We start from the raw sequence: 14,864 nt of genomic DNA, 5'->3' as shown, positions 1-14,864 counted from the left end.
TTGCCAGAATAAGGACACAGGCTTCTGGAAGAGATTGTCTCGGGGTGCCAGACACTTTATACATGGGACTGAACTGTAAGAACAACACATATGCATGAAAACTCAAAATAATAAAGGAATTAATTCTAGAAGTTAAAATGAACTAATTTAACAATGGAACAGCATGCAGTCCACTAATCTACCTTTCTGTTGATAAACTGATCTGAAACTTCAATAAGTAAATTTCCAAGTATAGAACTTAAGAAAAATAACAACAAAACCCAACAACTAGAATATGATGAGTGACTAGCTCCAAATTTAGACTGCAAAATATCTACACTTAAAATATCTGCAATAAAACTTACTTTTCTTACAGATGTTTTCCTGTATTCATTCATTTCTCCAAATACGGCATGAGTAAATTCTCCATAGTCGACCTTATCATTCTTGCTGTCATCAAGAATAAGCCATAAGGATTCAAAGTCCTGCAATTTAAAAATATTTTGCCAGAGTTCTTCACTACATCTTGAAATAGAACAATTGCTGTAATAGGACATTACAGTATTCTCACAAAACCCCCAAACTTCTAGATCCATACTCACTCAGAGATTTGTTAAAATAACGCATGTTGTCAGGGGTCACTGATGACCATAATTCACATTATTCACAGTCCTGATAGCTGTGAGCTACTTTTACAACATAATATATAAAACAAAGAAAAAAGCTAAGTAGAGAGCATAAACTAAATTATTTTTAAAAGCCTAAAGAGAAAAAATGGGTTGCAATCACACTTGCTTCTTCATGTCTTGATGTAAAAAAAGATTGCATCTTTTGAAATATATCATTTTCCATTTTTAAGAACTTCTCATAGTACTGAGTGCAGAAATGCCAATATATCATAAGGGAAAAAAAATACCACCTAAAGAAAACATGCAGAACCCAGGTTGATTTAAGCAAAGAAAATGAGCAATTCCATAAATTAAGAAAGATAATACCCACATTTAGTTCCAGCTAGACTCAGCCCTTCAGGCATTTCCAAATGGAAAACTTTTAGAGCTTCTTTCAAGGCTGCCCGAAAGAGAAAACCATTTCTGTTCTTGTCCATTTGTCGGAAATACTTTCCTAAGCCTGTTATAACCCGAACTCCTCTTTTACTTAGTGTTTCTCTGAATATACCTGAGAATTTAGAGAAATAAAGGACACAACATTTACCTGAAGTTGTCCACTTGCCATGGAGACAATAGAGAAGTAAAGAACACCACATCTATATGTGATGGTGCTGGTTAGAAAGACATACCCGTGCATTCAGGCTCCCTTGTCTTTGATGAAAAAATGCCAGTCCAAAAGTAAATCACCAGTTATTCAACATTTGAGTGACAACCATATAAAGTATGTCTAATAGGCAATATCTAATAAACTTTTTTTCAAACAGACCACATAAGGAAAGAAAAAATGGCTATTGCCCTCAATATGTTCAGACTGTAAAACTGCCTACTTCTGTGAGAACTGATTACATGTCATGATTACCATACAAAGCAACTTTGGAACAACTGCTTCAGAAGAATAAAGAAATTCCATTATGAGACACAGAGCTGCTTCTTTATTCTACAAAGATAGAGAAACTAAAATTGAATGAGTTCTGGTAGATACAAACCTTGAATTTTCTTGAAAACTTCACTGTTTTCAACCACTTGCCTGGAACACTCTTCCTTGAGTTCCACAGAGGAAGCTCTACAGAAGTCAAAATTAATGTTGATTGGTAAAAAAATGCCAACATACTCAATTTCTTATTTAATTCATATACTACCCTTGTAAACACAATATCCAATTGCTTAAGTTTGAGAGGGCACTCACAAAAGTTTTTGCTGACCAGCTGCAGATATGCAGAAATTCTCTTCTAACAATATTAACTAAACTGCCTCTACTAATTCATTAACCATGGATAATTCCTCCCATGCATAAAATCTCCAGAAGTTTGGTTCAATCCTAATCTCATATACCACTGGAAGAGTTTGTTGAAGCAATTACATTTAATCACCCACAAAAAAAATAACATATAATACTTTTCAAATCTCTCTTTAGAACACAAATAGCAAAGGTGTAGACCAAAAGTATATCTAGAAATTATGATTAAATTTTGTGGAGTTTTTTCTGCTAAGTTCCCTTCTGAGAAGGGTTTCCCACAAGCCTTCATCAAAAATTACTATAGAGGTTGATAAAAAAATATTTTGGAAGAACCCACTGGAAGAAAAAAAAAAACCAAACCAACAAAGTCCTACAATTATTTTAATCAGAATATTTTAAAAAATGGAAAATCATTACTGTCAACTCGGAGCTGCCTGTTCACCAGTGTTTTGCCATGACAAACTCCTGCTTTCTGAGGCCAAAGACTTATCTCTCTGCTATCTAGTAGGACTTTTCATCTCCACTTCGGGTACCTTCCATTATGAAGCCCCTAAAAGCTTACCTTCATCAAATCACCTAAACTGGAAAGTGAACAAGCACCTGCAGAGGACCAAATACTCCCTCTAGAACATATGTAAACCAAAAGATTCATGGTTTGTGACAGAAGGGCATAGCTGCTCCTGGGAACCTGCAGTAGACACTTTGGACTGCAGCTGAACAGGATTTTCTGTCAGTAGAGTAATGAAGGTAAGAGGACTCAATTCAAGACTTATGCACCAGAGAATAGAGAGCTCAATAACATCCTCATACAGAAGAAAAAGATAGACTGAAACTTAGTCACCAATGGAAAGAATACAGTGAGAGTATAAAAAAGGAAATAATAATCAATTCCACTGCAGGTAGTAAAAAATCCAAAATAACAACCCATTGAGCTGCTCTTCTTTATGGTTCTTCTATTCAGAGATAACATTGATTCAACTCCAAATTTCACAGGTATAAGATCAGCCACAAATGATAGAAAAAGCTGCTTTACTTGAATTATAGGCTTCTGAGATGTAAAATGTCTTACATAAACTAGCTGAAATTAAACTATATTGTGTTTTATTTCACTGAAACCTAGCCAAGAGGGAACAATTAGCACTAAGCATCACACAACTATACAGTTCTAGAACCAATTAAATTTGAATTTACTGTTCTATGCACTGTTAGCTTACTATGGCTCCTTTGCAAAGCTTTCAGTCTAAAGGGACTTTAAGTGAATATTACCATATCTGAGAACAAGCTTCAGGTGTCTAAACAATTGCAGAAAGAAAATAATAGTCAAGTTCTACTAACAAAGTAGTCTTTAGATACTGAGCATATTTAATTGAAATTAAAATTATTCTCTTCCTAATCAGGAAGGGATCAAAGTATAAGATATATGAGGAGAGCGTGGGAGAGCTGGAACTGTTTATCCTGGAGAAGAGAAGCCCTGAGGGGTCTTAGCCTCAAGCACATATGAGTACCTGACAGAAAGGAGTAAAGAAAACTGAGACAGGCTCTGCTCAGTCGTGCCTGTTGACAAGAGGCAGAGTGCCCAAACTAAAACAAAGGAGGTATATGATTTGTATATAAATGACCTCAAAAAAAGCAAAAGAACAGATTCACATTTCCATCCTTTCTTTAAAATTACTCCTTACCATTCTAGGAAGATACTGGACTATGCAAAATCTTCTAATATCAATTACTAATTTACCTTAACAACAGCCTAAATATAGATTCTGCTTTAAGCAGTATAAACAATAAGGTATTAGGAGCTAATATTTTTATTTTTTTGCTTAAGGAAGGAAAGGTAATTTGAAAAGCAGTTATGAGCACTTACTTTAGATAATCCATAGCTGCTTCATCAATACTGATCACACGAAGGGTGAAGAAAGGGTTCTGCTTAACACTTTCTGGAAGGTTATGATCGACACTTCGGAAAGTCAGATTGGCTCCCTGTTGGTAAAGCACACAATGACTTAAAAATAGGTTGTGTATTTCATACATAGAGGGGAAGGGGAAATAAAGAAAAGCAGCAAACTAAAAGCAAAGAAGACCGAGAAGAATAAAAATTGCAGTAGCTCTAACTGTAATATCTGGGCAGGCTTGGTTTATAAAGTCTCCAAAACTCATGACTTTGGAAGGAGGAGACAGAGACACTGTTCCTGTGCAAGGGTCTCAACCACTTGGACTTTGTGAGAGATCTGCATGTCTTAATGTCAGCCCAGGAAGCATGATAGCAGATATGGAGATTCACAGACACAGCATCACCCCAAAGAGGCACTGAACTCAGTTCAGTACATTTTATGGATAACTTTAGGATGCGTCTTTATTCAGAACACACTTCCATCGGCAGGCTGCAGAAATACACATGACAATAAAACATGAAAACCCCAACAAGTAGCTTTATCTTCCATATCATAACTCATCTATTTCATCTTCTAAATTCTTAGGTGGTTGTGTAAGCAGTTAGGATAGCCATTTGATTAGACAAAACACACTAAAACTCATGTTGACATCTTTTACTTTCTACATTTCTCACAAACATGATTTTTCCTCCAAACTTCAGATTTGCAGGAGCATTTGAAGAATTTGGTGAAAACAGTCTGTACTTGAAAACTTTCTCAAGTATTTATAAACCATGAACCCTTTACCCATTACAGAAGTACAGCAATACAGAAGGTGCAATATGATTTTTAATCAGCCACCAGATTAGATGGCAGACAAAGCTTGACATTGTTTCATACACTTGCTCTAAACAGCTGTTGTTTACATTTCAAACGGTAGATTAAAAACAATTAACCTGCAATTTCTCCATGTTTAAAAAATATTTAATCATTGCTTCGAGTTTGCCAGCAGACCTTGCAAAGATTATTTACTTTCAGCAAGTACTTGGGTCTCTTTCAGGATTCTCCTTCCCGAGGGAAGTGGATCACTTCGTCCAAAAAAGGTGCAGACTGTCAGCAGTCTTGTGCCCTCTAGGGGGAGAACTGCAAAGTACAGCTTCATCTGAAACCTAAATTTAGAACCTCTAAAACGTGGGACAACAAAACAATCCAGACTTCTGAAAGTCTTTAATTCAAAGAATGCCACTTAAGGGGAAGACTTTGGTCTTCCTGGAAGGCTAGATCACCATTTACAATTCAAATATACAAATATTACCACCAAAGAAATAATATTACATTCAGCAGAAGAATACTTACAACGTAGAAGTCACTAAGATCATAAGCTTTTCCCTTTCTTTGTCCACGTTGATGATGATAAACTCCCTTCTGAATGAAAGGCAAGGCATTTTTCCTGTGAAATAATTCAAAACTGGTACTAAAGCAATTATATTTATTTAAGCTCCTTGGATGCTTGGACAAGTGAAATATGTTTTCTAAAACCCTTTTAAAAAGTAATTAATCCTACCTGTTTTTTCCAAACTGTCAAAATTCATACACAGTAAGGGATTTGTCACACGTGAAAAAAAATCCAATCAACTCCCTACAAGCATCATGACCATTTCTAGAAGGAAAATTGAAAAGCACCTTTATGTTTTTCATCTACATAAATCCAATTCAACCCAAACATAAGTAACATTTATTTTGGAATCAGAATGGTTTGAGTTAGAAGGGACCTTAAAGATGATTAAGTTCCAAAACCCTCGGTGTGGGCTGGGACACCTTTCAGTAGACCACTCTGCTCAGAGCTCCATCCAGTCTGGCCTTGAACACTTACTTGTATGCATGGAGCAGCCACAGCTTCTCTGTGCAACCTGTTCCAGGGCCTCACCACCCTCACAGTAAAGAATTTCTTCCTAATAGCTCATCTAAACCTGCCTGCTTTTAGTTTGAAGTCATTCCCCCTTGTCCTATTACTCCACACCCTTTAAAAAAATGCCCTCTCCAATTTCCCTGCAGCCTTTTGTGGGCACTGGAAGGGTCGAAGGCAAGAGGGTCTCCCTGGAGCCTTCCCTTCTCCCGACTGGATAATTCAACTCTCTAAACCTGTCCTCCTAAGAGAGGTGTTCCATCCCTCTGATGATCTTGGTGACCTTCCTGTGGGTCACTCCAACGGGTCCTTCTCGTGCTGGGGACCCCAGAGGTGGACAGAGCACTGCAGGTGGGGTCTGACAGGAGAGAAGCAGAGTGGAAACATCCCCTCCCTTGCCTTGCTGGCCATGTTTCTTTGGTGCAGCCCAGGACATGGTTGGTTTCCTGGGTGCAAGTGCACACTGCCAGATCATGATGAGATTCTCATTCACTAGCACCTCCAAGTTCTTCTCCTCAAGGCTGCTCTCAGTATCCATTTTATTTCCAATGTTGCATGCTGTACAATTGATTTTTTTAAAGAGCTCTTTGACTATTTTCTCTAACCCACCATGAAATTCAAGTTGTGGATACAGTCATGTATTTTAATTCAATATTCCATTCTCCATAATGCTAAAACACCTCTCAAGGCTTCATGTTTTAGTATGCCAATATAATTTTCACTGATTAACTAAAGGATTACATACACCAGGACTACTGCATTCATTGAGGTATATGAAAGTATGTTGCTGAATATTCAGCTGTGTCTAACAAGTATACAGCTCACAGCTGCAGAAAAGCATCTCTTTCAAAACTGAAAAATATGTTTCTACTACCACTATTCAAATCAGAATGTTCTAAAATTTAATACATAAGCAGCTATGAACAAGTTGCAAAGCCACTACTACTTATAGTAGTTGTCACATCTAAGATAAGGCTAAAATAATTTTAAACAACTGAGATGCAACAGCTAAAAGCACTATTTTAGACAGCCCCTGTGGTAACTGTCCTGAGTAGAGCTATGGGTATGATGGTAACATAACACAACTAACAGATCTTAACATTGTACAGCGGGACTGTAAAGCCACTATCCAATAGCCACGTCAAAATTTGTACTACACATGGACACCCACACATATTTTTTTCCTTCAACATAGAGAGCAGAAATATTCAGTGCAATTAATCAGTTCAAGATAGTGATCCTCATTCACAAATTGAGAGCATTGAAAAACTTCACAAAATTTGTGATTACCTCGATATAATCCTACTATCGAAGCGTAGCTTGCTGGAGAGCATGTTCTCAGTTAGTCCTGATTTGGTCCTTATTCTGTGAAAATAATGCAGCATGTTAATGATACCTATATGCTCCCAGATAATTGTTACATAAAACTCAACCATTTTCCAACAGCAAAAACCATGAAATACAGTATCCTTGGCAACTGGCTGAGGAGATGATCCTTTGTAGTTGAATTAGAAAGCAACTCAGAGCTCTAAAGTGTTCTGTTATTATATAATATGAGAGTACATTCACAGAGAACATAGATATGAATGGGAAATTTTGTTTACATACACTTACATAAAGAATTAACCTTTACCTCTGCCACCCACCACAGTTCCATGAAACAATGCATTCTCTTGCAAAAATATCCAGGTGGGGGCATTTTTACCCACTTAAATATTTTATATTGGCCCTATTACTTGTTCCAGAAATGAAGATTTGTCTATGTGATGGATGTAAGAAATTTAGACTGTTATTTTTGTCTTTTTTTCCTTTTTTTAAAAATACAAAGATGACATTTGACAAGGAAGACTTAAGAGCAGGATGTTAAAATGCACAAAGCAGAAATTCTTGCCTGAATGTTGAGAAAAATAGAACAAAACTCAGACCTGCAGATTCATTTAATTTTATGGATCACAGTGTTTCCTCAGGTTTTTTTAAGTCCTTGAAGCTACTAGTTCAATGCTGACAGTCCAGGAATGTCATTTAAATGCCAATAGGGTTAATTATTGCAGCAGAAATCAAAACATGAAAGAAAAGTATGATTATTGTGAAGGTCTACATTAGCATTTACAGATGCATATTTATGCAATTTATGCGCCTAAGGATAGGAATCTCTGAAAGGATTGCAAGCATCCAACCACTTAGAAAAGGCTGGCAAATCCTTGTGATGAATAATATCAACATAAGCCTAACAATGCTCTCCCAGTTTTTATAAATTCTATGAATCAATCATAATTCACAGAGAATTCACAGAAAAAGGTCCCTATTACCTCACTAGGCAATAACAATCACAGAAAAGCTACAAAAAAGGCCTCACATGAAGCTGGTGGATCCAAGCCAAAAACAGAACATTTGGAAAAGCAAACAGAATTTACAGAGTTAAAAAAAAATATATAGCAGAAAATTTACTTTTATAAACTTACTTTGTTTCATGGAGGGTCCCTTTTTCTAAAATGCATTGGTGCCATCCCAACTCCCAAAAGTCCTGGAGCTTCCTTGCAAGCATCAGAACATGTGGACTGCTCTGGATCACTTATAACAGCTCTGACCACAAAGAGCAGGGAGAAACCCTCTGACTGTTAGCATGGTTGGATTTCACGTCTTACATATTTTTATGCAGGAAATAAAACACCCAAGAATAATACAGCAATACAATCTTGGAGTGATCCATTAAGATTGCATAAATTTGTGGGTCTAATTTTTTGTTTATTTTTACAAATTCTTAAGTCTATTTCGCAAAATCAAACATATGCAATAATATTCTGGCCATGCACTGCTATGTAGTAATGTTAAGTGCAGATACATATTATTTAAAGTATATTTTATATATCTTCATATAAAATAAATCTTATTATTATGAAGGCTTGTGGGGTTTTTCATAATTTCTACTACTTCTGTAATATTTCATCAGTGATATTCTTTAAGCATGGCTCCCTCCAATATCAGTGATATCAGTTTACTAGCACGGGCCAGTGACATCACCTCAGAATCACAGTATTGCCTAGGTTGGAAGGGACCTTAAAGATCATCTAGTTCCAACCCATGCTGAGGTCAGGACACCTTTCACTAGACCAGGTTGCTCAGAGCCCCATCCAATCTGTCATCCAACCAAAACATTGGCACTTCCTCCCCCAAAGTGTTAACTACACAGCTGAGAGGATCTCAAAGTCCCAACAAGCAAATAGGAATGGACTAACTGGGTTTTGAACATTTTTATATTCTCTGTATCAGTTCAACAAGTAAACAAAAGAAGGGAACCTTTAAAAATAAATTAGATGCTCATTATGCTATTGAAATGGTTATCAGAAGGGAAAAAATAATTTTGCATGGCTATTATAGTTTTCTAAACTTGCTCTCTGATCTATACAGATACATCTTTGTACACATCAGTTACACTGATTTAATTGCAAGATTTGCTCTACTAAAAAAATATTCAAAATACCTTTGAATTTCCTTAAATAGCTTTTATTCATGCAACAGTTTTGAACTAATCTTTTCCGATTAACATCCTGATATCTGATTCCAATTTGTTTAGAAGTACTGGCAGAGTTATATTTGGAACATAAACAGAGAGATTCTTTATATTAAAACTTCATCCTGATGCAGCTGCAGCACTACTGAATATTGTTTTGACATTATCAACAGAAGGGCTCAGAGTAGGAGAAGGAAGACATGGAAAAAATAAGGCAAAGCTGCAGAAGGAGGAAAAACACAGAACAGGCATCCATGATCCAAGATGGACAAGGCTGTACTTTTAATGCAACATCAGTAGAACTACAACACTTCAACATAACCAGCATACTTTTAAGAACACCTCTGTAATAATCTTTAAAGGGATATGACACAAGCCAAGCACTTATCTGAAAACTGGGGGCTTCAACCCTGCATAGTTCCATAATTTTAATCCTGAGGATTAAAATTGGAATTTAATATTGTGTTTCATGACAGTCTTGTTTCCCTCAGGCAACCTTCTTGTCATGTCAGCTTTTAAACAGTGTAAAAGTGTTAATAGACTTTCAAACAATATAGTGCCACTGTAACAGAAACAAATAAAAACTAAAATGGTGAAGTGCAACAACATTTCAACCTAAAATTCTCAGGATTTGAGGGGCTGGAACACCAGTGCAGATGACTCCAGAGACCGTAAACTATGCACAGAATGCAAAATAATCTAGACATACCCACAGATCATTTTTTGTAAGTATAAAGTAACATGAAACTATATTAAACTAGCTTGCATCTTCTTATATTGTCATAACCAGACAGCTTGCATAAAGCCCTGAATTATTAAAGCGTGCTTAAAATAGAGGGATCTTTCTGCACAGAAGCAATGCTTTCTTCAAGCTAAAGGGATAGCAATGAAGGCAGGAGATGGTACCGTACAACCTGGACCAACTCATTTATAATAGTGCCTTTTTTTCCTACATGCCCAGCATTGGTATAATACTCCTTTATGCCTGAGAGATGCTGTTTCACTATTAATAAAGGATTAATAAATATTAATAGAGCTAAGATTTTTAGAAAGGACAATAAATATTGAGGACATGTAATTATAAGATCAGGCATCCATGTAAATACATGGATGCCTGATCTTATAAATTCTTATAAATATGTAAATACATGGATGCCTGATCTTCTTGAGGTACAAGAGGGTTATTTTTGAGAGCTAGTGCTATTGTAAAGACCTTAAAATAGGTTCAAGCATAAAATTAGGAATTACTTCCAGAAAAAAAAAAAAACCACACACATGGCACTTTAAACTGATATTTTAAGTTGCATTAAAAAGCCTTTCACTTAAAGAATTTTTTGCAAATAATACTACTACATAAGACTTTGTAAGATTTGGAACAAGATGATCAAAACACCTCTGAAGCAAGAAAAGCCAAACACTAATGGATCTAAATTCTTCTGTAGGGAAAATTGAAAATTTACATTATAAATTCATTTACCTACATAATTGATCCACCATAACTTGTCCTACAACAGCCTGTTTTCTCCTCTCTGCAGCAACATCCTCCTGCAATGAAAAACTGGCTAAGAACAAGCAAAATATATAATAGCAGGCACTTCAAATAAGAAGTTACCCTTTAAGACAGCATTCAGAGGTCACAAACTTACCCATGCCACAGTGAATATTTTTTAAATTTTTAATAGAGTCTATTTGCATAAAAAAGAGACATATAATATTCTCTGCTACACACTCAATTTTTCTATGCATATTAGTTGTAATAAATATGAGAATTCTAGTATTTAAGTTTACAGACAAAATCCTTATTTCTGTATTGTTTCTAATACATTCTGTAAGTACAATAGAGCCTGAGGAGACTCGCATTATTCCAGGTTTTTCAGGTGACACAGATTCCAACTAAGAGAATAAAACTTTACCTCCAGCAATATTTAGTCAAAAAAAATCTTTTAAGACTTTGTCTCAGTTGCAAGATTTCTCTTTCCTGCATGCCACAGTAATTTTTTGCTGAGACAGATCAATCTGAAAAACCTTTCAGGAAATATCATCCTAAAGGGGAAAGGGGATTGAACATGGTCTTTTTTTATTTTTATTAAAGTAACACTGAACCATAACTTTGTGCCATTCACTGTAAAGTGTGCAGACATTGATCATAACCTGTTACACAGAGAAAGCAAAGCACACGAGGATGATCCAGGATAGCATGGAGACCACCAGCAATAACCAGGCCTCAGCACCTCTCTTAATCTTCCACATTCTTGAAGTTTTTTACTGCACTTATTATGCCTTTTATTCCAAAAAATTAATTTTATATATGAGAAAATAGAGATTATTGTTACTGAGGGGGTTTATGCAAACTTTTAGATATTCTGAAACTAAAGAATTAAGATAATTTTCTAATTGGTCTTGTGTGCAAAGCAAATCCTAGAGATCTAGCATTTGTGAGGATGAAGAACTGAAAAGTTCCCAGGTACCTATAAGAGAATTCCTAATTGCATGGAGATGTTAAGGGCAGAATTCGCAATCTTCAAATAAATACTGACTGGCACTAGTCAAAAAAAAAAGCCAAATCAAAAAAATCTAAATGACTAATGCAACATCAGACCAGCTGTTGGTTATTCCAAACTGATTTTAAGTTTGGAATGTTACATGCAGATACATACATACATGCAGATATGGAATTGTAAGAGGTAGGACGCTTTTTCATTTGATTTCATGTTTCATTTTTGCACCTATCAGGTGCAAAAACCACAGGGTGCTTTATTCTGAGTTACTGATTCTTTACCCATTAACTGTTGCAACAGATGTATCAAAAAGAATGATTTAAAGGAGGACATGGTGATAGTATAGGGCAGTATTTGTTATAACATTTTCCATAGACCCAGCTTACAGATCCAAACCAGATAGCATGCTGAAAAGAATCTGATTTTTAAAAAAATAAACAAAGAAAACCTTACACCCTAAGTTTCAGTTGAATTAGGTCACTGAATGTAATCTTTCATGAAACATCTTCCATTCTGTTCTTAGACAAAAGCTCTGCTATAAAATTACAAAAATGCCAAGGGCAGAGGCAAACATTGAATTTGTAGCAGCTCTCACTGCAAAAGTAGTTACTGTTGTTCCCTAAATATGAGCATTCAGAGGAAACCAACCTCCTTCAGAGGTTATATATGACACCTATTGCAATGGACTGTGAATCACAAAGTCACAGAACAAACTGAACTGGAAAGGACCTACAAAGAACATCAAATCCAACTCTTGGCACCACACAGGACCATCCCTGAATCACACTATGTACCCAAGAACATTGTCCAAACACTTCTTGAACTCTGTCAGGTTTGGTACTGTTAGCACTTCCCTGTGGAGCCTGTTCTGGTGCCCAACCACCCTCTGGGAGAAGAATCTTTTCCTGATATCCAACCTAAACCTCCACTGACACATCTTCAGGCCATTCCCTCGGGTCCTGTCACTGGTCATAAGAATGAAGAGATTGGTACCTGTCACTCCTGTTCCCCTCATGAGGATATTGAAGACCACACTGAGGTCTCCCCTCAGTCTCGTCCAAGCTGAACAGAACAAGTGAGGAGATCATCTGCTCCCCATACAGCTTCCACTCTAGGACCTTTCCCATCTTTGTTGCCCTCCTTTGGAAACTCTCTAATAGCTTGTGGTGGTTTGACCAGGAAGAAGTGGGAATTCTGGGATGCTGTGGTCAAACCAATGGGTGCTTGGATTTTGACATTGGCACCTGGTGTAGCCAGTGGGGTTTGGACACACCTCCAAGAACACCCAGGGGTTAAAAGCAGAGCTTCGGCCCTGGGAGGCTCTCTTGGGACTTCGAGGGACGGAGGTCGGATCTCCCCTCCCCCGTCCAGCCGCTGCTGCTGGGCAGGGCAGGGGCAGCCATGTGGTAGGCCTGGGCCTGGACAGAAATGGGAGTGAGGAGGCCCTTGAGGATGGAAGGGTGGAGGAGCACCGAGAGACAGCCATCGGGCAGCCGTCCCCCCAACCCCCCCCTTCTTTGGAGACAGACAGAGAGAGAGAGAGTGCAGCCAGTGTTTGTGTGCCGTTACCTTGAAATTCAGTAAACATGTGCTGGCAGCAGGCAGCCCGGCGGAGGAGATGGGGGGGTGCATCCAGGAGTCCAGGCGCTCGGAGGAGTTTTAACCCTTCTTGGGCAATGAAAACCTTACAGAACATTAACCCTTCCTAGATGAGGGATGAGAGTGGAGGAGGATGAAGGAAATGAGCGAGTGATGGAGGTCTGGACCAAAGAGAGAGTGAGAGATGTTGGAAGAATGGAAAAGAGGGAGTGACACTTTATGCTGGACTCTTTTGTGTAGCCATGGACAGAGCCATGTTTCCGTGTGATACAGAGACTGAGTCCAGGGGGAGAAATGTCCCAGAGCCAAAGAAGATTCAGTGTGGGTACCCCTTGGCCCCAGGGGGTATATAAAATATGGGGGCCACAGATGACCCAAAGGTGAGATACTGTGCTTTTCTGGAACTGGACAAAGCATCCTTAAAAAGACAACCCTGGAAGCAGTCCTGATCCCTGTTCGGTGGTGAGAGCACCAGAACAAGGACGGAAAAGGCCACCACGACACATGGAAGGACTCCCTCTCCTCTTGAGGAACTGAAAGTTGAGCATTCTAAAGGGTGGTGCTGGACCCAGAACTGGTGATTTTGGAAGATGTATTTGGAATTTAGGGGAGAGGAGGAGGAGAGTGTTTTTGTGAGGTTTTCATTTTCCTTGTGTTTTCTTTTTCTTTTGTGTGTAGTTTAGTAATTGTTTGTGTAGTTTAGTTAATAAACTTTTCTTTATGTTTAAGCTGGAGCCTGCTTTGCTTATTCCTGGTCACATCTCTCAGCAGACACCAGGGAGAAGGTATACTCATGGGGGCTCTGGCTTTGCCAGGCCCAAACCATGACATAGCTTCATGTCTTTTTGATATTGTGGCACCCAGAACTGCCCCCAGCACTTGAGGTGGGGCTGCCCCAGTGCAGAGCAGAGCAGGACAGTCCCCTCCCTTGCCCAGCTGTGCTGCTGTGCCTGATGCACCCCAGGACAGGGTTGGCCTCTCCTGGATGCCAGGGCACTGCTGGCTCATGTTCAACTTGCCAGGACCCCCAGGTCCCTTTCCATGGCACTGCTCTCCAGCATCTTGTTCCCCAGTCTGTCCTTACATCCAGGGTTGTCCTGTCCCAGGTACAGAATTTGGCACTTTGTGTTGAACTTCATGTGTCTGGTAATTGCCCAGCCCTCTGATTGTTGAGGCCTCTCTGCCTTCGAGGGAGTCAGCACCTCCTCCCAGTTTTGTATCATATGTGAACTTGTTCAGTATCCCTTCCTGTCCTGCTCCCAAGTCATTTAAGATGTTGAAGAGCACAAGGCCAAAGATGGAGCCCTGCAGAACCCTACTAGCAAACTTTCATCCCAAATTACAGAAAAATCAAGAGAAGTTCTACTTTAACATTTGACTTTTACCTGATTACAGTAACAGGACATGTTAACATTGTGTAGGCTTGAGCAAAATTTTCAGGTAGATAAAATGAAATGCCAACAATTGAATGCAACATATACAAAATGGAATAAATACACATGAAGTTACTACTGCCATTTTTTTCCAGTATTCTACCACTACCAGAAGCTGGACCTAGGAGAGCCTAAGATGGTCCTCAAAAGAGAGAGTGAGTCAGC

The 14,864-nt window shown here is 38.2% G+C and overlaps 1 protein-coding gene across 1 annotated transcript in view; it reads right to left on the bottom strand.

Moving 5' to 3' along the window:
- The window catches only part of CAPS2 (calcyphosine 2), a 29,700-nt gene that overhangs the window by 3,332 nt on the left and 11,504 nt on the right, over positions 1-14,864 (bottom strand). The window contains 10 exon segments of the mRNA XM_058022697.1: positions 345-464; positions 992-1,155; positions 1,634-1,710; positions 3,746-3,861; positions 5,109-5,202; positions 5,317-5,412; positions 6,949-7,023; positions 8,121-8,137; positions 8,139-8,241; positions 10,647-10,731. Coding sequence (XP_057878680.1) covers positions 345-464; positions 992-1,155; positions 1,634-1,710; positions 3,746-3,861; positions 5,109-5,202; positions 5,317-5,412; positions 6,949-7,023; positions 8,121-8,137; positions 8,139-8,241; positions 10,647-10,731 — 947 coding nt within the window.

Source organism: Melospiza georgiana, chromosome 4 (assembly GCF_028018845.1).
Source record: "Melospiza georgiana isolate bMelGeo1 chromosome 4, bMelGeo1.pri, whole genome shotgun sequence".
Lineage (NCBI taxonomy): Eukaryota > Metazoa > Chordata > Aves > Passeriformes > Passerellidae > Melospiza > Melospiza georgiana.
Note: the sequence above shows the minus strand (reverse complement) of the source record. Positions and strands in the feature narration are given on the sequence as shown.